General features: G+C 46.1%; 2 protein-coding genes across 6 annotated transcripts in view; both read right to left on the bottom strand.

Annotated features, from left to right (window-relative positions):
• The window catches only part of BLTP3A (bridge-like lipid transfer protein family member 3A), a 48326-nt gene extending 43752 nt beyond the window's left edge, over positions 1 to 4574 (bottom strand). For 2 of the 3 annotated variants that reach the window (XM_090025118.1, XM_090025120.1), the window contains exon 1: positions 4453 to 4574. In XM_090025118.1, the coding sequence (XP_089881244.1) occupies positions 4453 to 4496 (44 nt within the window). In that variant the 5' untranslated portion in view covers positions 4497 to 4574. The remainder of the gene's footprint in view (positions 1 to 4452) is intronic. The other variant, XM_090025119.1, reaches the window with a different exon arrangement.
• Positions 4575 to 11599: 7025 nt separating this feature from the next.
• Positions 11600 to 21264, bottom strand: SNRPC (small nuclear ribonucleoprotein polypeptide C). Of its 3 annotated transcripts, none has more exons than XM_090026013.1 (7): positions 21104 to 21264; positions 20707 to 20749; positions 18942 to 19050; positions 16852 to 16941; positions 16136 to 16240; positions 13034 to 13087; positions 11600 to 11953 (listed from the first exon to the last, which is right to left on the bottom strand). In XM_090026013.1, exons 1-7 carry the CDS (start codon positions 21247 to 21249, stop codon positions 11829 to 11831), a joined length of 672 nt encoding a protein of 223 aa, XP_089882139.1. In that variant the 5' UTR covers positions 21250 to 21264; the 3' UTR covers positions 11600 to 11828. The 3 variants fall into 3 exon arrangements, with proteins under 3 accessions (XP_089882139.1, XP_089882141.1, XP_089882140.1); XM_090026015.1 differs by lacking the exon at positions 21104 to 21264 and adding an exon at positions 20992 to 21097; XM_090026014.1 differs by lacking the exon at positions 13034 to 13087 and having other exon boundaries at positions 21104 to 21216.
• Between the last annotated feature and the right edge of the window lie 958 nt (positions 21265 to 22222).

The following is a 22222-nucleotide window of genomic DNA, read 5'->3' as shown; positions in this document are numbered from 1 at the left end:
GAAATGACAGAGCTGAATGCTGGTATTAGCGCACTGAAGACTGGGAAAGCAGCCGACCTCGACGACATATTACTGAACAAATCAAGCAATTCGGACCCCAGACTCGAGTATGGCTCTTCTGCTTACACAACTCATGCGCAGCCAGCCAAAAAATTCTCAAGATATAGTAACACGCTCAGATAGTGGCACTTCTAAATCCAGGGAAAGATCCATCTGACCCAAAGAGCTTCAAACCTTCTCTCTGCTATGCCACACACAAATTGTAGGAACAACTGATACTGAACTAGCTTGCTCCACACATGGGTAAACACCTAATCCCTGAATAGAGTGGCTTCCCCCTCAAAAAAACAAAGAAAACAAAAAAACCCCCAACAACAGGCCAGCTGCTCAATCTAACTCAACATACCCAAGGCAGTTTTGAAAGAGGCTAAATTGCCAGAGCTCTGTTTGTTAACCTAGCAGCTGCCTATAATACAGTTGACCACCAACGACGGCACCACAAGACCCTGGAAATGAAATGCCTCACAGAGCTGATATGAACCCTGCTTGAAAACAGACCTTTTTTTTGTCAAATTGGATGGGAAGTGAAGCAGATGGAGGCGACAGATTAATGGCCTCTTCAAGGAAGCATGCTTGCTCCACTGCTATACAACATCTATATGAATGACCACCCAACTGATTTGGAAACAAGACGTTTCACCTACACAGCTGACCTGTGCATAACAGTCCAAAACGCTGGCTTTGACCATGTTGAAAAACCCCCTAAATGAGACACTAACCGGCCTAAGTTCATACTACGTTGGAAACTAATTACGTGCTGGCCCAGTGAAAGCACAAGCATGTGCCTTCCATCTAAAAAACCAGAAGGCCAACGGCCAGCTCAACATTACACGGCCTGGGACTCCACTCTCCTACTGTCCAAATCCAGTTTACCTTGGAGCCGCCCTTGGGTGAACCCCCCCATACAAAGAACACATCACAAAGACAAAAGCAAGAGGTGAGCACTCAGAACAACGTTCTACATAAGCTCACCAGTTCAAAATGGGGAGTTAGCCTCTCAACCACCCGAACCACTGCCCTGGCTCTCAGCTTCTCCTCTGCCGAGCATGCATGGCCTGTATGGGAGAGATCCATACACACTAAGCACCCTGTCCCCATTCTGAACCGTACCTGCTGAGGCGTCACAGGAGGCCTGAAGCCTACCAGCCTAAACAGCGTGCACCCGCTGACTGGCATCGCTCTGCCTGACATCAAAGAGCAGTGGCCAGCAGGATGGAACGACTGAGACTAACTGAAGAGGCAAGACACCTGCTGTACGACCATCCGGCAGCACACAAATGTCCGAAGTCATGCAGGACGCCGCACCCAAGGAGACACGACTACAGATGCGGAACGAAAGGCTGAAGAAAATATTTGACAGTGCAAAAATGGACATTCCAGCAGCCAAATCCTTACCCCCGGGGGCTGATGAAACACAGCAATGGTGGCAATGTCCCAACCACCTACATACGCTCCCAAGAACGAATGCAGAAGTGAGGTTATACCACTGGTTCAACCACCTGTGACTGCAGCACAGAGCCTCAGACTATGCAACACCTGCTGCTTGAAGGCACACGTACAATAAACAAGCACAAGCACGTGTAACAAAATGGTCAAATGTGGCATAGACACAAGATGAACAAAGTCAGTAGGTGCATTTCCACAAATTTCCACAAATTCTGATAAACAGAATTGAATCACTGATATTGCAACACAGCCCCAGGAGCCCAAGCCAAGTCAAGCTCCAGCACTGTACTAGCACACACCAGGCAGAATTCACTGCTAAGAGCACCTACATTCCCTCCAATGTCAATTTTATACTGGGATGGAAGCACGCATGTAGTACTTGCAACCCAAACACTGAAGTCCTGTGCCAGCACAGGAGAATTAAAATATGAAACCAACAGATCGATTTTGTTTCTCTGATCTAAAAATAGTATCGAAGATTGAATGGCACAGATGGCAAAAAGTAAATTCGAGAGCTTAGATGCTTTCTGTTTTAGGAATTCAAGCTGTTTCAAAACTTACTCATCCTGTGTTTTAACATGCATTCCTAACCAAGTGCCCTGTCACCTACAGCAAAACTGACCTTATCAGTCACTGCAGAGTAACCATCCATTATTCAATTGCTAGTGCATGTGATTTCTTCTGACAATAGCTACTCAACTATTTGGTACAGCACAACTCCCTTGGATTTTCCTGACGCTGGCGTCTTGCCTTTTTCCTTTCTTGCAAATTCCAGAATACAGAGAGCATGGAAAAACCCACCCCCACACAGAATTCACAATCAGCGAGGAGGATGCAAAAAGAGCAAGGCATTATTTCGAATGCAAATTGAGAACAGAAAATAAAAGGAGACAACTGATTCAGTGGCAAAGTTCTCTCAAACAAGCAAACATGCCAGTAATTAGAGAAGAGACCCAGAGGGAGTAAAACGGGAGGGGGGTGGTATTTGACGGGAAGCAGACCAGGAGTGCAATATTAGAAAAACAACATCACCCCTACTATAATTTGCTTCTGCAAAGCAACTTGAGCAGGCTCTAATGAACGTAGGTTTCACAATACATGTCGACCAGACAAAGTACAAAGGCCCCCATTCTGCAGGCTTTTTACAGAGCCCCAGCTAAGTCGACGAGAATCTGCATGGGCGCAGGCATCTGATGGGAGAGAACCAGAGGATGGGCCGGGCTCTGTCTGACTAACCTAAGCCAACACCACAAGCCAGTGTCAATAATCAGCACAAGGGGCAGAAGACAGGATTCCTCCAGACTTCTAACTCCCCGCTCCCACCTTTACACTGTGCTTTCAGACACCGCAGAACAGGGTAGAGAAAAGCACAGCTGAGGACTGATACGCAACTAGCTTAGAAGCAACAGAGGTGTCTTGAACAAGAAGGGGCTTTAACAGCACCTGGCATGGAAACTGAAAGGCAAAAGAGCCAGAAGATGAGAGGGCATTGGATACCAGCCAGAAAAATGTATGCATCTAACGCAAAAGATAAAGCATTACATATGGGCAGAAAATAAGACTCATTTAATGCTGGGAGTTTCAAAATCTAGGATCACTTGGCCTCCTGAGCTTTGATTACTAATTGCTCCAGCATGCTCTTGTCCATCCAGCCTCATTACAAACACCTCAGCCCCACCTGGCAAAGAGCTGGATGCACATGACACACAGCACAGAGATCTGGGACTGGGCGAGAGGAGGGCAGCCAAGAGCTGCGCTGTCAGGTCTAACAGAAAATTCATTTAAGATGTCTGGCAATGAATACCCAGCTGCTCTAACAACAGATATCACATCTACTCAAAGAGCCTTGCCATTTAAGACACAGGTTGTAGCCGTGTTGGTCTAAGGACAACCTTGCTGTTTAGGACTTATGCATTTTAAAAGGTTTAGCAGCAGGCTGTGTCACATCTTTTTGGTGCGATGCCTGGAAAGCTGGAGGGCTGAGCAACTGGTGATTCACAGCACAGCCTCGGACAGATGTTTGGCAGAGCAGGCTGCTCATTTAAAAATGAAGAAGCTCCAGGTCCTAGAAACTCTGCAAGGTGGGGGGGTTTTCAGGCTGAAGTCCAAAGCTTGGAGCTCACAGTGCAGAGGACACAGACTCCCCAAACACTGGGTTTTCTATCCCTCGCTCCTACAAGCCCTGTGCCTCAGCTTCCCTCCAGCACAGGACAGGAGACAGGTTCATTTTCTTTTTGTGGAAGAGCTAGAGACGAAGGGGTCGGCGTCCCATTTCCCAGTCTCAATGCACAGACCAAGGGGTCGGCGCCTATTTCCCCTGCACAGACCAAGGGATCGGCGCCCTATTTCCTTGCTCTGCACAGACCAAAGGGGTCGGCGTCCCACTTGCTCTGCACAGACCAAGGGGTCGGCGTCCCACTTGCTCTGCACAGACCAAGGGGTCGGCGTCCCACTTGCTCTGCACAGACCAAGGGGTCGGCGTCCCACTTGCTCTGCACAGACCAAGGGGTCGGCGTCCCACTTGCTCTGCACAGACCAAGGGGTCGGCGTCCCATTTCCCAGTCTCCCCACGCAAACCAAGGGGTCGGCCCCTATTTCCCCCACGCAAACCCAGGGGTCGGCGCCCCATTCCCCGGTGTCCCTGCGCACGTCTCCCCCACTTCTGGACGGGGCGAGGAGGGCAGGCGCTGGCTCGCAACGGCGCCGTACCCGAGGTCGCCTGAAGGAAGGACGGATGGACCCGCTCCTTCCCAGGCAGGAACTAGAGCCGAGACGGCAGCGTCGCGCTGCGGCTCCTGCACACGGAGGGGCCGCATCCCCCGGCGGGCAGGGCCCTCAGGGGGTCGAGTAGGAGTAGGACCAGGACCAGGACCAGCCCCACCACCACAGCCCAGCCCAGCCCAGCCGCCGCCACCGCCGCCTCTCCCCCGTGAAGGCCCGGCCCACCTAGACAGGTGCTTCAGGATCTGCTTCTTGATGAGGCCGGCCATGCCGGGCCGGGGGCGCGGGACCTGGCCCCGCCGGCCCGCACTCCGCCAGCATCCCGGCCGCCACCGCGGCGCCGCCTCCCGCCCGGCCCCGCCCCGCCCCGCGCGCCCCGGAGGGGCGGGGGGAGGTGCCGCTGCAGCGCCCCCTAGCGGGCTCAGCCACCACCCTCCAGGACGGACCTGGAGCCCCCGGGAATTAGCAGCAAGACACTGCGGAGCCAGGCTAGGGCATTCATTCACATCGAGATGAAAGGCTGCATCTCCTAGGAGAGGTGATCTCCTTTCATTAGATTTTTGCAAAAAAAAGAGCAAGAAACATGCTTTTAATGGCAAGCTTTAGGCGCGCACCCACCCCCATCGGAGAAAAGGTTGTGCAAGTTTTCCTGGGTATAAATGAAAGCTTGGATTTTATAGGATAGGAAAATATGAAACATCGTCCAGCAGGAAGCAACTGGGACCACCTGAGATCGTTCAATGTCATTTGCATCCTCACAGATCCTCCCAGGCTCCACGCCAGCTAGGCACTGCCTGCCCCGAGGAGTTTGCCATCTATTGACCCCTCTGTGAAATCCTATGAAATGCAAACTTTCAGTTCAACCCAGGAGAACTTTTCCAATCTTTCCTCCAATGCCTGATGAAGCCCAGAAGCTTGCAATGAAAGAATTTGCAATTAAAGATTTTGTATTTATTTATTTATTTATTTTTGCAAAAATCTTGTTGGTCTAGTAAAAGAGATCATTTCTACCATGAGTCCTGATTGCCTTTTCCTCTAAATCAATACAGCTACAACCTGGATACCTGGCAAATGTTGAATGGGACTCGTGCAGTTATCTGGTGGATTTTTTCAATGTAATAGTCATGTGTATTCCTGCCTTCCTGATGTGAAGTCATTCATGTCATTACATCACAGGATAAAACCTCCCGGAACAGAGTTAAAGAGTGGCAACCCTAGCCCAACCCTGCGTGGTAGGGCATGGCTGGAGCGCCCCAGTGGGTGCATGGGTGAGGGCCCCGACTGCAGACTGGTGCTAAGGGCCACCAGTCAGACTCAGTAGTGCTACAAGGGGGATCCAGCCCACAGGCTGGGTGGGCACGGCCAGGATCCTGCCCTCTCCCCCTGCTGGAAGTTGGGGCTTAAGTGCTTTGGGCACCACAGCATAGTGGGGGGCAGCAGGAGAGATAGGGGCAGCAGGTCAGGAGGGAGGGGCACTGGGTTGGGCCACCATCAATGTTTACAAATGGGTCCCGTTACAAAAAAGGTTGAGAACTGCTGTACTAGACACCAAAGGCCATGTCACTCAACAGGGGCCTGGTCCCATCAAAGTGATTGTTTAGATGGTTTTCACCTTGATTCGAATAGCAAAATAATCCAGCCAGCCAGTTTGTACTGCTAGTAAAAAGCTCATCCAAGCTTTGTACAATATAAACATGTATAACATAGGAGCAGAAAATGTGTAAGTATTGTTTTTTTCATTTTAGAAAGGATCTTTCAATGGCCTCTAGGCCAAGGGGTAAAAAGGCCCCCTGCATTAAACAGAAGGGGATCTTGTGCAGTATCCCCCTCATGCTGGAGGGAAGGCTATATAATTAATTAATTACAATCCTTTGCTCTTCTGTAGCACTTTTCACCTGGGACTCTCAAAGCATTTTACCAGTATTGATTAATTGAGTCTTTTGGCATCCCTGTAAGAACAGCAAAATAGGAGCGGCCACATTTTACAAGATGCAAAACTGATTCACAAAGACTGAATTACTTTTCTGAGGGCACGCAGAAAGTATGAGGGTGAGTCAGGAATCTCCCACTGCAGGCTGGTGACATAACCACAAAAACCATCCTGCGTATGCTAAAAATTACTTTATCTCTGGACAGCTGCTCTCGTAAGAGAAACCGGACGTCTCCTTTAGTCTCTAGAAAACATCTATACACAAACACAATGCAACAAATTTGACCATGGAGAACAGGTGGCATTCTGTTTTCCAGAAGCTTAGCACTAGAATAGCATCACCATCATCACTGGTAAAGTATCAGAAGACCAGCCTCCTCAATGTTTGATTGTCCTCTGCCACACTAGGGTATCAATATTACGAGAGCTAAATTTTCCCCTGCAAAAAGAAAGCAAAAAGGGTCCTGTGTGATATAGACCTGTAAGATGCCCTCCAATGCTTCTTGCTGCTTCCTGTCTTTGCATCTATTAGAGCAAAGTTCAAATCAGATTCTTGGGCAATATCCCTAGCAACATTGATCATTCACGTTCTTGGACAAAGCTGAGATTCCTATTGCCAAAAAGTCACTGGCTTAGTCTCACACCTCCTGTTTGCAGGGCTCATTTCCAAAGCCAAATTCAGGCCAGCAGATACTCTAACTCTCAAAAGGAGATAGTCAAGTTAAATAAAGAAGTTGTGTTTACTCCTTAGAACAGCTTCACCTTTAGCTGATAACAGCTGAGATCATGAAAATGGAAAGAACTTGTAACTTTAAACTGCCTGCTCTATGCCACCGTGTTTATCTTTTGGGCTGTACTCAGACTGAACAGCAAAAGAGGCCAATCAGTTCCACTTAGCAATTTCTTGTTACAGCACAAAGGTTCAATGTGTGGATTACAAAATACTTGAAACAGGGTTGTTTGCTGTACTTTATTTTTTGTGCTCTGCCTGCCAAAATGGCACCAAAAACATGATAACACATCTATTACTGGTTGTTTTATGAAAAGTGTCCATTTTATGCCACATTTGATCAGTCACTCTCCTGTCACATGCCTCTCTGTGACAAGATAAGGGATATGAATAAGAGGAAGGACATCTAAACTAAGAGGAAAATATTAGGGTGGTTGTTTCAAACTGCAGTATTGGCCACCCAATCATGGCGCGCACACTTCTAGCCACTGCCACAGATCATGCAAATCTTGGCTCGCACTATTCAGTCACATGGGACACTGCAAACCATCCACGCCGTAGGCTGCAATAGCCACTGTCTCTCCCAGATGAAAGGATGCCAAGTCAGTGTCTGCAGCTCAGCTGGGTAACAGGACAGCAAAGCACCATTTAAATCCTTTTGGAATTTACCTCTCAAGATACCCCCGCCCTGTTTCCTTTTTTACACAACTGGAAACTAAGACTGTGGAAAGAGAAAACTGGAGATGATTTAAAAGCCAACCTCAATGCTAGCTGAAGTTTGTCCACACAGGGACTATAGCAGCAGACCTGTAAACCAGTCAGTATTGACCAACCATAATCCTTGCCTGTTGCTGTTCTTGCTTTGAAACCACCAAGAAAAATCCACTTGAGGTGACAGATTTGTGTTGAAGAGATTAATTGTCTACTTTCACTGTGTGGCCGAATCCCCAAACTCTATGGAGCCCAATGCCAGCCATATTTAAAGCTAGCTTGAAAAGAAGCAGATTTCAAGTTATGTAGAGAAACAATAAATTTGCCTTTTGTGCAGCTTACACTGCTTTTATATCCGTCACATGGGGCAATTAAAACCTAGGTTCTCTCTGCTATAGATAATATGGATCTATCTATACCTCCCGGGGTATCTATCTATTTAGCACTCCTAAAACTTATTTTTTCCCTTCTTCTGTTCTTGTGTGCTTGAGGATCAGGGCCCCTGCGTGCGAGATGGTGGCTAGTCTGACATCAATCCTAGACGAATAATAAGCTGCTACATGATTCAAAGGGGAAGACTAGGATACTTTACACCAGTCAACATGTTTTCATAGAAACTAGGTCTTGTCAAATAAACTTTTTTCCTATGAAAAGATTGCAAGTTTGATTGACAGAGGTAATGGAGTAGATGACACAGATGTATGTAAAGCATTCGATTTAGTATCATGCAATGTTCACACAACATTCTGATTAGAAAATTAGCCCCATATGAGTAAAGCACATATTACATTGATTATATCTGGTGACCCGCGTAATCTCAAGAAGTAGAGAATTACCTAGAGAGAGGTATTGCTAATTAAGTTGTGCAAACAGCTATGATGCTAATCAACATTTACATCCTGGTCAATCACCGCTGATAAAATCTGTTCCTGATGCAGAGACTAATGGATTAGTAAAAACTAGGGATAAGTACAAGCACTCACAAGGAGTTAATCTGGATCACCTGACCTCATTCAAAGGAAAAAAGGACTCGAGCCTAGGAGCAAAGACTACAAACCAGAAAGGGGAAACCATTCTGGGAACCTGGGAAAAGGGACTCTCTCCCTTTCAATAAAATGAATTAAAGCTCAAAACAGATCAAGAAACCCAACATGCCTCTCAGCATGATCCCATGCAAAAAAGGGTTCCTGTGATCCATCCCCACATCAACAAGGAAACAGCAGCTGTATAGGGCTTTTAATGAGATCAAAACTGGAATAGTACATTGTTACAAGTCCCATTTTTAAAGAATGCAGAAAAGTTGGGAAGAGTGGAGAGAACAATCACAAAAATGATTTGAGTGCTACAGAAAGTGCCCAGAAAGAGACTTAAAGAGCTCATAGTTTGTAGCTTATTAAAAAGGTCAAGAAGTAACTTGATTACAGTATGCAAGGTTATTTCAATACCATGTGGCCTCAGTGCTGTTGAAGGTTCCTGCTCCTAAGCATGTCCCACTTGCATGCACCTGCTCACATGCACAACTCCAATACACAGTGGTGAAGCTGTGCTGCAGGTATCCATCAAGGCTGTTCTCAGGCCCACCAGAAACAGAACTCTTAAGAGCAGTCATTGGGTTTGGCATGTGTGAACAGGGCGAGGCAGCAGAAACAAAAGCATCCTTCCACCAACATTAGCAACCGTACAGATGTACCTTGGGTACCTTCATAGGGAGAAAGCAAAAAAATAAAGGACCCTTCATTTTACCCAGGAGCAACACAAAACTGGAAAGAACCTGAAGCCAAAAAAAATTAAGTTAGAAAGCAGAAATCTAAGAGTGAAGACAATTAATCTTTGGAACAAACTACCAACAAGTGTGGTGGATTTTAGTCTAGGTTCCTTTCTAGCTTTAGTCAATTTATTGGGCTTGACGCAAGGGTAACTAAATGAAAATGAATGACCTGTATTACACAAAACATCAGTCTAAAGATGGCCTTCTTGGACCTCGGGCTCCATGGAATGGCTGCATAGTTTGTAAAGGAGAGTTTCTTCATAGTGAGGTGTGGCAGTTTGGTGAATGCATGAATGTGTGTTTATTTCATATTGGAGCCTGCACACATGCCGGAGTAAATTATTTAAACCTGGACCTTAATTGCCTCCTTACCAAAAGGCAACAGGAAGCATTCTTATACTTGTCATAGTGCCATCAAATTTGATTCTACATTTTAATGGAGTGCACTTGTATAGCAGGATGGTAGTCATCCTGGACAAACCAGTTTTCCATGTCTGAACCCCAAGATAACTAAAGAGCAGTACACCCAGCTGGGAACTATGATCATATGCTGTGATTGATCAGGAGTCATATGACTAAAGGTGACTGGAAGTTATAAGACGGTATCCCAGGAAGCAGTGGAAGAGAAAGAGCAGCGGATATTGGTGTTCAGAGGAGGGGAAGACTCCACCTTCCAAAAAGGAAGCCCTACGCAGGAGGCCACAGAGGTGGATAGTCTTAGGTTTTACATGAAGGAGTAGGATCAATCTGAGGCAGGGAAAAGTGCATAGGTATTTTTTTAACTGGTAATTTTGTCAAGGTCTGTATGTTCCTGGTGCTGGCGCAAGTAGTAATAACATTTAGAACACCTGAAAGTCTACTCCTTCTCCATCACATTCCCTGCAAAGCAGCCTTGAAACCTACAACGGTCAATTCCAGGAACGGTTGTGCGCAAGTTACCAAGGGGGGTCTTGGCAGAGCCAGTCCTGGTAGGTCTGGGGCTGCACAGTTCCATTCTCGTAAAGAGGAAGAGACAGAGTTTGTGTGGCAGAAACATGTAGAAGAAATCATGGGTAGGGACAGTTTTACAAGTTCACCTCAAGGGATGCTTGAGAACTCCCAGACCTAGCCTACTGGCACCTGGAACATCAACACCTGCAGAGAGTGTCCAGCTTGGGGAGTTCCATCAAAGCTGTAACATTGAACTATTAATATGGAACAATCTACAGACCACAGAGTTTTTCCTCTTCTTCCACACTTGCCGATTCAGTGTTTCTAGAAACAGACCAAGTTGTGAACAGTTTCACTTCTCAGAACCACAATCCACCAAGGACCGATACTTTTAGAACCAGCTCCTTAACTCAACTGTCCTTTGTCTGTCGGTTTCCAAAAAAGTGACTAGAGTCAAAGAACATAACTTTTGCTATGCTCCCACGACGCAAGCAATTATTTTCCTGCCATGCCCTGTCATAGCAAGCAACAACAATAGAACAGATGTGGTGCTGCTGATCAAATGCTTTCTGGTAAAATGCAAAGGTGTCTGGATCTGAATATTGAAATACAAGTAAAAAAAAGTTATGCTGTAGGCAAAGTATACGCAGGACAGTTCCATCTGAATATGGGAAAACAACCTGTCTTAGCGCAATGCACTACTCTAACAGACTCCTCATGGCCAAACCATTTTATTATAGCTAAAGGGCCCTGCATCTGTCCTAGAAGTCTTTTCTCATTTGAAGGAACACATCTAATGCCAACCAGTGGTTGCTGCTTCACCAGCTCTAGTGACCAAACTGCTTATCCACATAACAGGAATAACACAGACTGTCATTTCAAGCACCCGCCCCCCACACACACACCAGGAGACAAAAACAAACAAACAAAAAAACAAAGAAAGAATAATTTACTGCAAAAAAACAACAGCTACATGTCCCTTGGGCTACGCTCTGGAAAGGTGTGCCCATTTTATAAAAATGTATCTTACTCAGCAGCAACTAAGGGTTATTGCACAGTGCAGACTCCCTGATAATTAGAGATACTACTGCAGTCCTTTCATGTGTCATGTTTTTATTAAAACAAAGCTGCATTCATAATCTTATAAAAGGCATTTTGTGTTGCAGAGAACATCTTAATATTTAAGAATGCCATGGGCATAGGGGTAAGAGCTGTGAACTACAGGTGAGGGGGCAGCAGGGACCTACACATCTCATTCTACCCAAGAAAGCAACAGGCAGCAAATCACATTAGACTCTCTGTATCTAAACCAGTATCAACCTTTTATTGTTACATTTCAAATGGGGAAAAACAGTTACAATGAGTCAGTCCTGATCTAGGTGCCCCTATCAGGCCTTTTGCAAACTGAAGAGGTGGCAGGTCTTTTCAGCTCACTGTTTTAACACAAAATCCTGGAGTTGTAGGTAGCACTGTAGGAAGAACACAAAAAAAATCAGAAACAAAAAGGGAAAACAGAAGCTCAGCTTCCACCTTTATCTGTCAGGACGGGTCATTCCTGGCCTGGTTGGCACCATCATAGGTCTGGATGGAGGTCTCATCATTGGCGGGCCCGGCATCATTGGCATGTGTCCTCCCATAGGCGGCCTCATCCCTGGAGCTAGAAAAATAAAGCAGTAGCAAAAGCATTGAAATAGGGCACTCTGACATCAATTCAAGTGTTGCATTACTGCAAGAGGTCTAATTGTCTCTACTTGGAGAAACTCATTTATGAATTTACAAAAAGAACCAATGATCTTGTGATCTACAGCAGTGGTTCTCAAACTTTTTTGTACCAGGACCCATTTGTAAACTTTGATGGCCAGTCCTGAGCCAGTAAATAGTTTAAGAAGAAAACAGCCCCCTGGCCCTGCTCGTGCCCCTCACTTGCAACCTGCTGGCCTTGCGCCCCCAGGCCCCAGCACCCAGCAGGCTGGAACCCTGCCAGCCTGCAAGGGAAAACCTAGTTTCCCCATGGTTTTCTCCTTTAAAAGAGAACACACTTTTAAAGTTTACTGATCCACTTAAGTTTGTTTGTGACCCTTTCAGATATCCTCACAACCTATTTTTAGGCCACAACCCATGGATTGAGAAAGGTTCATCTACACATTAAAGGGAGGAGTAGCTTTCCCTGAAGTTACAAAATGCAGGAGTCTCCATTCCCGATTCCTTTTCTAGCTTTGAAAACTCATGCTTCTGGATAACTCATTTTATTCAACCATAAAAACATATAAACCAATTGACACATGGCAAGCCTGGGAGAATGCTCTGACATCTTCCAATTAAATGTTGTATCAAATGGCTAAATTTACATCTCATCTCTTTCAGTCAAGTTGGAGAGTTCTGGCCTAGACCAGACTACAGTGAGGTGGGTAGGGAACTGGCTCAGCAGCCAATCCCAGTGAGTCTTGATTGATGGGGTGGCCTCATCCTGGAAGGCCATTTCCAGTGGTGTACCCCTGGGATCAGTGCTTGGGCCCATGCTTTTTAATATCTTTACTAATGACTTGGACGAAGGAGTGAAAAAAATGCAATGATTAAGTTTGCGGACGATACCAAACTGTGACAAGCGGGCACATCAGAGGACAGGTCAAGGATTCAGGACGACCTTGACAGGCTGGTCCTATGGGCTGAACAAAACCAGATGAGGTTCAACAGGGACAAATGCCGGGTCCTTCATCTGGGTAGGAAGAACCCTCACCATGTCTATACGATGGGTGGTGGTCCACTGGCTGGCACTGCATCCGAAAGGGACCTAGGGGTGACAATCGACCAGAAGATGAATATGAGCCACCAGTGCGACGAAGTCGCCAACAGATCAAATAGAACTTTGGCGTGCATCAGCAGGTGTGTTGCCAGCAGATCCAGATGTGCTCCTTTCCCCTCTACTCGGCGTCAGTGAGGCCACAGCTGGAGTACTGCGTCCAGTTCTGGTCACCACACTTCAAGAAGGATGTGGACAAGCTTAAAAGGGTGCAGAGAAGGGCCACCAGCATAATCAAGACCTTGGGGGACAGGCCCTATGAGGAAAGACTTTGGGATCTAGGTCTGTTCAGCCTGAGCAAAAGAAGTCTGAGAAGTGACTTGATAGCCCCTTACAAATATGTCAAGGGAGAACACCAGGACCTAGGCGAGCAGCTTTTCAGGAAAGCCCTCCCACCCCCACCTGAAGATGCGGACACAAGCTAATGGCCACAAGCTAATCAAGAAAGAGTTTTGCCTGGACATAAGGAAAAAACTTATTTTCTGTACAGGTAATTAGAATCTGGAACACATTTCCAGCAGAGGTGGTAGTCACCATCTCTGGCGGTCTTTAAAAGGAGGCTGGACAAATACCTCATTGAGCTCGTTTGAGCCTAATTACTTCCTGCCCATGGCAGGGGACCGGACTTGATGATCTTATTAGGTCCCTTCCAGTGCTTCTTTCTACAATTCTATGACTCCACTACCAGAAATGAAACCATGAATCATTACCAAGCACCATTTCTAAAGTGCACTCAGAAGAGCTGGTTACCACCCCATCTGCCATTACTCAGTGATAATGATAGAAAATGAGGGCTGGAAGGGACCTCAGGAGGACATCCAGTCCAATCCCCTGCTCAAAACAGGACCAGCCCCAACTAGATCATTCTAGCCAGGGCTTTGTCAAGCCCTCCTTAAAAACCTCCAAGGATGGAAATTCCACCACCTCTCTATGTAACCTGTTCCAGTGCTTCACCACCCTCCTCGTGAGAAAGGTTTTCCTCATGTCCATCTTAAGCCTCCCTTGTTGCAACTTGAGACCATTGCTCCTTGCTCTGTCATCCATCACCACTAAGAACAGTCTACCTGCATCCCCTTTGGAACCACCTCTCAGGTAGTAAAGGCTGCTATCAAATCCCCGCCCTCAGTCTTCTCTCCTGCAGACTAGATTCATCGATTGTAAGGCCAGAAGGGACCTTGGAAGAGCATCAGGTCCAGCCCCGCTGCACCAAGCAGGAAAGACAACTGGGGTCAAGTGACCCCAACAAGGTGACTGTCTAGTCTCCGCTTGAAGATTTCCAGGGTAGGTGATTGCACCACCTCTGGAGGGAGCTTATCCCACAGTCTGGACACTGTCAAGAAGTTTTTACTAATGCTGAGCCTGAATTGATCTTCCAGGAGTTTGTGGCCATTGCATCTGGTTTTCCCCTCGGGTGCCCTGGTGAACCGTTGCTCACCGAGCCCATAATGTACTCCCCTACTGTAGCCATAAGCTGCTACCAGATCCCTTCTCAGCCTTCTTTCCCTCAGCCTGAAGAGTCCCAGATCCCTCAGACTTTCCTCACATGGCTTGCCTTCTAAGACTGATCGTATGGGTGGATCTTCTTTGGACTCTCTCAAGCTTGGCTTTTTTTTGTTTAGTTTTTTTAGTGTGTGTTTTTTTTTTTTGGTTTTGTTTTTTTAAACAAAACCACTAAATAAACCCATTTCCTTCAGCCTCTCCTTACAAGTCATGTGCCCCATTTTCATTGCCTTCTGCTGGACTCTCTCCAATTTGTCCACATCCTTTCTGTAGTGGGGGGCCCAAAACTGGACACAGCACTCCAGATGTGGCCTCACCAGTGCCCAGAGGGGAATAATCCCTTCCCTTGACCTGCTGGCAATGCTTCTACTAATGCAGCCCAGAGTGCTGTTAGCTTTCTTCACAACAAGGGCACACTGCTGGCTTCCATTCAGCTTCTTGTCCACTCTAACCCCCAGCTCCTTTTCTGTAGAGCTGCTGCTTAACTAGTTGGTCCCCAACCTGAACTAGTGCAAACAAAGCTAACATGTCAGACAAAATCCACACATTGTGTCCCCAATACTGAACCCTTAATTGGATACCACTTTTCTCTACTGCTGGCAAGAACATCACTAAAGACATTTCACTACTGCTCATGTATGGAGAGTTTTAGTCCTCTGAATGTCAAAGTAATAGCAAATGAAATAAGAAATGCCCTGACAACCTTTCCCATACCAGTATGCTCAACACCAGGATGAAACATCATGACTTAACAAATTCTCTGGCCATTTTTGAAGTCTTAAGAAAGACACCCTACCTTCCTCTGATATTCCTAAAGATCTCAAAATTATTCTACAAGCTTCATACACACAGGAACCTAATTACCCAATGTCAAAACCAGTCTATCCCAATGCAGATATTTAGAAGTACACACAGCTTCACACCATGCAGACTTATAAAATATACTGTTTAAAAATATAAGCATTTTGGAAAAAGGTGTTGCAGAGGTACCAGGCAAACTGCATGCAATTGTACTAAACGCAAAAAGGACTATGGAAATAGTTCTATTACCATAACAAGAATTTGATCTGAACACTACAATTGACAACTAGCCTTGCAACAAATAACTTTGAGAACTTGAATAATCAGAAGTTGCTAGGGATGTCAGTTTTACATCTTGTCTGAATGGAGCCATTCCCCACCATGAAGCCAGCAGCCCAATATGCACGGAGAGTGAAAAGCCACAACAATACAGATGTTGAAGGTCTCTCACCCAAGTACGAACCCAGCTAACCTCTTCTTCACCTTAAGCCCTTATCCTGAGGTAACAGAGACCTTTCAATGCTTTGAATTTATAGCTAAAATGCCTGCCAATAAATACGACACGTTGCAGTTACTCAGTAAGAATATTCCATACCATCATTTACAATCACTCTCTGCAGTGAAACAAGAAAATGAAGCGCTGAAAATGTATTCCAAATGCCCTACTAATCTAGCCCTCTAGCATTCAAGGAAGGAGGAATAAGATCAGAAGTCACATTCCTGAAGGGCACGACTTACCAGGTCCAACTGGCATCATTCCTGGTGGAGGTGGGCCCATCATTGGCATCATTGGAGGTCCACCCATATGGGGAGCTGGCATCATACCAGGTCGCGGAGGGCCAGCTGGTGGAATGTGCATATAACTGGTCACATGTACGTAATTTTGTATTAGGCTAGTAAACGTGAAGGCAATGCAAAATCCTTGCCAATAAAGACTTACTTATTGTTCTATAGCTTCAGTTACACCTTTCAGATTGTCCTACAACATCTCACACTAAATTCACAGTTTAGAGAGTTTGCTTTTCAGAGGCAAAAGGTAAATATGAAGTCAATACCAGAAGCCATTCCTTGATGGTGTTTACCTAACAAATGCAAGCAGTCTATCCTAGGACAAGATTCTTTACTAGGCAAAGACCTCAATCATTTCCCCTGTGAAGTGGAAAGCAAAGCCTATTTCACTGATCTCCCTTGTACCGCAAAAGTAAAATTTCTAAAGTGGTTTCATTAGACTTTCAGCACTCAGGGTGGCAGTCTATTTTATAGGCAATTTTGTGCAACAAGCAGTTACTTAGTTATCAGGCTCAGAGAATGCTTCAAATTTATCAAGTACTTCATACCACCTATGGCCAAAGAACATTTCTTGCTAAGTTTAAATTAACTGAGAAACACCCAACAATGAAATCTAGTGCTGTTCTGCTAGTCCCAAACTGGACAAATCAAACATTCAAACTTACGAATGCTGGGAGGAGGCGGTATCATGGCTCCTGCTGGAGGCGGAGCCGAGAACGGAGTAGGTGGGATTTTGCCTTGCTGAAATGCAGCGGCTAGGAAATAACAGGAGAAAACCAGTCAGTCAGTTTGTTGGCAGGAACGGTGCATAGTTCTCATAACAGGAGTCTTCCCTCCTACTCCCCAAAACCAAAATATGTATATCCTACATATGTTCAGAATTTCTTGAACTTGTTAATCCAAATGCACAAGAATCTTTTCTGCGAACTGGGGTCTCATCAGTTGGAAGCAACAGAGCTCCAGAATAGTTTTAGTCAATCACAGGAGGATTACGAGCCACATAATGTAGCAGTGAAAAAGACTAACGACATTCAAGGCTGCAGACCAGGCATTTCCATTAGGAAGAGGAAATGCACCGCTGCCTCTGCACAAGACACCAGAAAAAAAAAATGCTTACAATTTTGGTCACCCACATACAAGAAAAAATGTAATGAAAGTGGAATAGGTGCAAGAAGGATTAAAATGATTAAGAACATGGTAAGCCTGGCTTGTTCAGCCTAGAAAACAGAAGGCGGAGAAAGGATGTTGTTTTGCAAATACACCAAAACTTAAAGCTGAGGATGATGCTAGCATGAGAACAAAACGATACAAACAGATCATGAATTAGATTAAGCTGGAAATCCGAAGACTGTTTCTAACCAGAGGAATTAAATTCTCAAAATAGATTATGAATACAAGACAGGAAAGGCAGAAAGAAACCCACCTGTTTAAGAGAAGCTGAATAAATTTACAACCCCCCCCCCACAAACAAAAACAAAGCCACGCACACCCACGTTCTGAGTTACCCGATTACCTGCAATAGCAAAAAGACTGGGTTTGATGACCCCAGAAGGTTCCTTCTAGCCTTAAGTAACATGCAGTTACATTGCTGTTAGGCCAAAAACGTAACCTCTCATGCTTACGGACAAAAACCAGTGCCTAACTGGGTGGAGATGCTCAAAACACTGAATTGAGATTTTTAGGCAAGTTGCCAAACTGAGCCCTGGTCAGAAACCCAATTGCCATAAAAACTAGAAACGTCTGAAAGCAGAACAAAGTTGACAAGGAAAATCAGTAACAGTAATAAAGGTTTGCTGGGGCAAATAAATCTCTCCCATCTAAAGAAAGGGAAGCATAAAGTCAAGTGCAGAAGTGCTGCAATCCTCTCACACCAGGAGAGAGCTCAAAAAGCACCAATCTCCGGCAGACCAGTAAGAACTACCAGTTATTTATTTAGGAAGTTCTTCTACAGCAAGGACTCTGGACATACCTATTTTAACATCTCACGCTAGTAGCTTTCAGAAGAAAGCCTCCATTAAAATAATGGAGATTTACCTCTTAAAACTGATAACTGGATAAGATCCTTGATCTGAGAGCCCAGTGTTACAGCCACATCATGCATGAAATGCCCATCAACTTCAAAAGAAAGCTCCACACTCGGAGCAATGACAGAACAAGGTTCCAAACTATCTCCTATTCACTAACACCCAGTCTGGACACTCACGGTATGTCTACACTACAGACTCAAATCAGGCTAGCTGTAGTGCTCAAGCACACTACACTGCTCCCTGTAAGCTACATCCTGAAATCAAAGTACTACCATCTGCTTCTGTGGCACTGCAATCAGGCTAATTAGTATATGAGACAAAGTGGCAATTAGCCCACCCACAAAGCCATGCAAATAGAGCAACACTGTTTCCATTTGACAGACCAGTGCTGAGTGTTTGGAGCTGCCACTGTCTGCCACAGTAAATCGCATTCTGAAGCAAAGGATGACAGCCTTTAAGAAGAGTGAGCTGCTTCTTGCAACCTGGCTATAACTGTAGAACATCAGCGGACCCCCTCAACACAGAGCACAATCACTGGATGTGGCAAATAGGATCAGAGTGAACGCAACCACCACATTGCCACTGTGGGCTGGAGGTAAATCTTCTTGCAGACCAGATTCAACCCCTAGATTGCCAATGCCTACTTCAACGTATTGTTAGCCAATGCAAGGATGCCAGAGGAAAACTGTTCCATGAAACAGTACAGCTAGTGGGATTGTTCATCTTACTTGTTTTATCAATCAGGCTCTGAGCTTGTTCTTCCATCCATTTTTGATAGTAATCTTTCACATTCTCTTTGTGTTTACGGCCACTACAGTGAGTCTTTCTTACAGACGGCTGCAAGAGATAAAAGATACTGTTATCCGTGCACTAAATAAACATGACAAATCCTTACCTTGCGTATACAAAAACCAGAACACGTAACACTAAATATTTAACTACAGCACCTGGAGCCATAACACTGGTATCATCCAATACCTGTTTTCAAAAAACCATACATGCTTAGACTTAAGTATGAAGTAAAGCTTTGCATTTGTGAATGATGTAATAGTCCCCCATGTGGTCACTAAACAGCAATTCAAGAGAATTAACTTCCATGGCACTGAGAAATCTTTAGCCACTCCAACAAACAGGCCAGATGAACCCCGTAATGTTTTAAAATTCCTGTATATTTGTTTCCATTAACACTCACCTTTTAAGTAACTTTTTCCTATTAAGATGAATATTCTAGAATAGCTGTTCCCAAACTGTGGGTCACGACCCCAATTGGGGTCGTAACATCAGTGGATTGGTTTGCAGGTAGGGAGGAGGAGAGGGGTCTGTGGAAATGAGGCGACGCTGAGGAAAAAGTTTGGGAAGCACTATTCTAGAAAATAAGCCAATTTATTTACAGAGCTGTGCCAAACCAGAGTAGAGATTCCTTGTTTCTGAGCTGGAACCAGAGGTTGTCACAGGTTTGTTCAAGTTGATTTACCGAAGCAATAGCTTTCCCTAAGAAGTGCTGTCACACTAAATCGCACGGAAAACATTTTGCCCACATACACTTTTTCACAGCTGTTCTTCATAAAAAAAACAAAACCAAAAAACAAAAGCAAAACCACACACCCATATTCTGAGCTACTTGATTACCTGCAATAGCAAAAAGACTGGGTTTGATGACCCCAGAAGGTTCCTTCTAGTCTTCAGTTTAAGTAACCACAATTACTGGTCTCAGGGATACCAGTATTTCCACCCTTCAAATGAAATAGTATGCTTTTGCTCATTATATTTTCTTGTACATTGTCCCCCAAAATATCCTAAAAACTGTTATATCAGGGATTCCCAACCACCGGGCTGTGGTCCAGTATTGGGCCACAAAAGGTTGGTTGCCAGTCCACAGGAGGGTTGGCTACCTCAAACTGAAAGTGACCGCGGCCCAAACTGCAGACTAGCAGCCAACCTTTCTTTATACTGTGTATAAAGGAGGGTTGATTGTCTGCCCATGATAAGTCAATCCCTGCTCGTCCAGTTTGCTGGTCCGCGGTCACTTCCGGTCCTCAGCATAGAAAGGTTCGGAATCCCCGCCATTATATCCAGTACCGTTTTTCACAGGAGGAAAAAAACTGAAACAAACGATTGCCTCTAAAAACAGATACAGCAGAAACCAGCCTTTGCAGGGCTAGTTTCCGACCCCTTCTGCAAAGGGGACGGGCTTGCAAGTTCACCGAGGGCATATATAGCAGAGCTGTGCAGAACCGTTGAAATGCATCAGCTGCTCGCTGCTGCTTTTAATTCAAAGGGCATCATGTCCCCGATCAGCTTGTGGGACCATGGACGTGTTCCACCTCAGCGGAGGCACCCTTCGGAGGAAAACCTGCAGCACCCAGCTGACTGAAATGTTCTGAACATTTTTTTTCACAGCCCACTGCAACCTAAACGGGTTACCTGCTCCCCCATGTGAAAAAAAACACAGGTTGTACTGAACTCAAAAGCGCTGAAGAACATGGTACTTACAGAGTCATGGGTGAGGTAGGTATCACAGTAGTCGCAATAAAACCTATAGAAAGGGGTGGGGAGTGGGCGGGGAGGGAAATCCAAAGCAACACATTAAAGTTAGGAAAATGATTAATGACCACCGGTACCTCAGAGCAGTATGAGATTACAGACGCCTCGATCAGTTACTGATGTGATGGGTCAACACACAGAAAGGGGATGAGAAGTTTTCTATGCATGTCCCCATCAGCATAAGATCGAGCTAGTCTATAAGGTGCACGTCTCCCCGCCTCCCCCCTAGGCTACCGGGGGTGAGCAGGGTCTTTCCGAGAAGATTCATCCCCCTGCACCAGGCGGGAGCGCGGGCCCCGAGGAGCCTCCGGCTGCGGCCCCCCAGGCCCGGCCCGGCCTCACTCACTTGGGCATGTTGCTCCCCCACTCCCGGCGCGGCTGCCAGGAAGTGACGCGGTCATCCCGCGCCGCTTCCGGGCTCTTCCCGCGTCCCGAGCGCTGGGCCTCGCCGGCCCCCGTAGTCCCGGCATGCCCCGCTCTGTACCCAGCCATTTGTTTCCCTGTTTAGCGTCCTACGGCGGTTCGCGCGGCCCGAGATACGTCCCGTATTACTCGTTCGCTTTTTCATGGAGGCGGACGCCCGCGCTGCTCCCTCCCCATTGCCACCCGCCCTCGAGGGTCCTGCGCTGCAAAGGGGCCAGGGCTGCAGCATCCCCCTGAGGTCTGTGGCAGTGGACCAGCTCCCTGCTGTGGGCAGGGGCTTGCATATAACTGTACAGTGAAGGGGGGGAGGGCAGTTTTTGTGCTGCTCTTGGGCTGGGGGCTGGCCCTGCTGCTGTCTGGCTACACCAGGGGCTTCCTGCTGCCCCAGTTAGGCCATTTCCTGAGCTACCTGGGCACTGCCTTTGCTTTCTGGAGATGAGGGTCCCTCCCTGTAAATAAGGGAGAAACATTTGCTCTGCGTTATTTTGCAGCGGGCCAAAAAGGTAGAGGACAAATCGAAGCCAAGGTCCCCAGGATTTGTCTGATACAATGACAGCCGTTGCCCAAAACCATTGAGGGCCCATCAATTGTTCCCTTGCAGGCCATGCGTAGACAGCTGGAGCAGCTGCAAAATGTGTCCGTAGTCGCATGGCGTGTTACGTCCGCTCCACTCGTGTGGGGTTGCTGGATGGAGCTGCGGAGCGTGGCAGAACTGTTAATTAGGCCCCTCGTTTGGGGCGAAGCTGGTTCCTGCAGGGTTAGGGGCAAATAAAGGATTACAAGGTGTATTAAAAAAAATAATTGGATGTGAATAATCGCTGGTGCTTTTAGTAGTGTAGGAGAGGAAGTTATTTCAACTCCAAAGCGACTCTTTAATCACTGTCTTGGTAGAATATGATATGGAGCTTCAAGTCAAGTGAGAACATGGTGCTAAAAACTTCCCCTGCTAGGGACTAATGTAGGGTACTTATAGGAGTCACAGGGGCATTTTTTCCATAAAAAGTCTAGTGAAAGCAAGCCTGAGTGCCTGGTAGGTTTGGGC

Source organism: Crocodylus siamensis, chromosome 13 (genome assembly GCF_052110815.1).
Source record: "Crocodylus siamensis isolate JL-2025a chromosome 13, ASM5211081v1, whole genome shotgun sequence".
NCBI lineage: Eukaryota > Metazoa > Chordata > Crocodylia > Crocodylidae > Crocodylus > Crocodylus siamensis.
This window is presented reverse-complemented; position numbering and strand designations above follow the sequence as displayed.

Bases quoted from the DNA above. Each gene is read 5' to 3' on its own strand.
- SNRPC (XM_090026013.1), bottom strand. From the start codon at position 21,249: ATGGCTGGGTACAGAGCGGGGCATGCCGGGACTACGGGGGCCGGCGAG. The intron at 13,088-16,135 runs GTAAGTCGTGCC...TGTCACCCCTAG, and splicing joins AATGATGCCAGTTGGACCTG to GTCCCTTTCGGATGCAGTGC. The intron at 11,954-13,033 runs GTGAGGGTTCTT...TTATTTTTCTAG, and splicing joins CCACCCATCGTATAGACATG to CTCCAGGGATGAGGCCGCCT.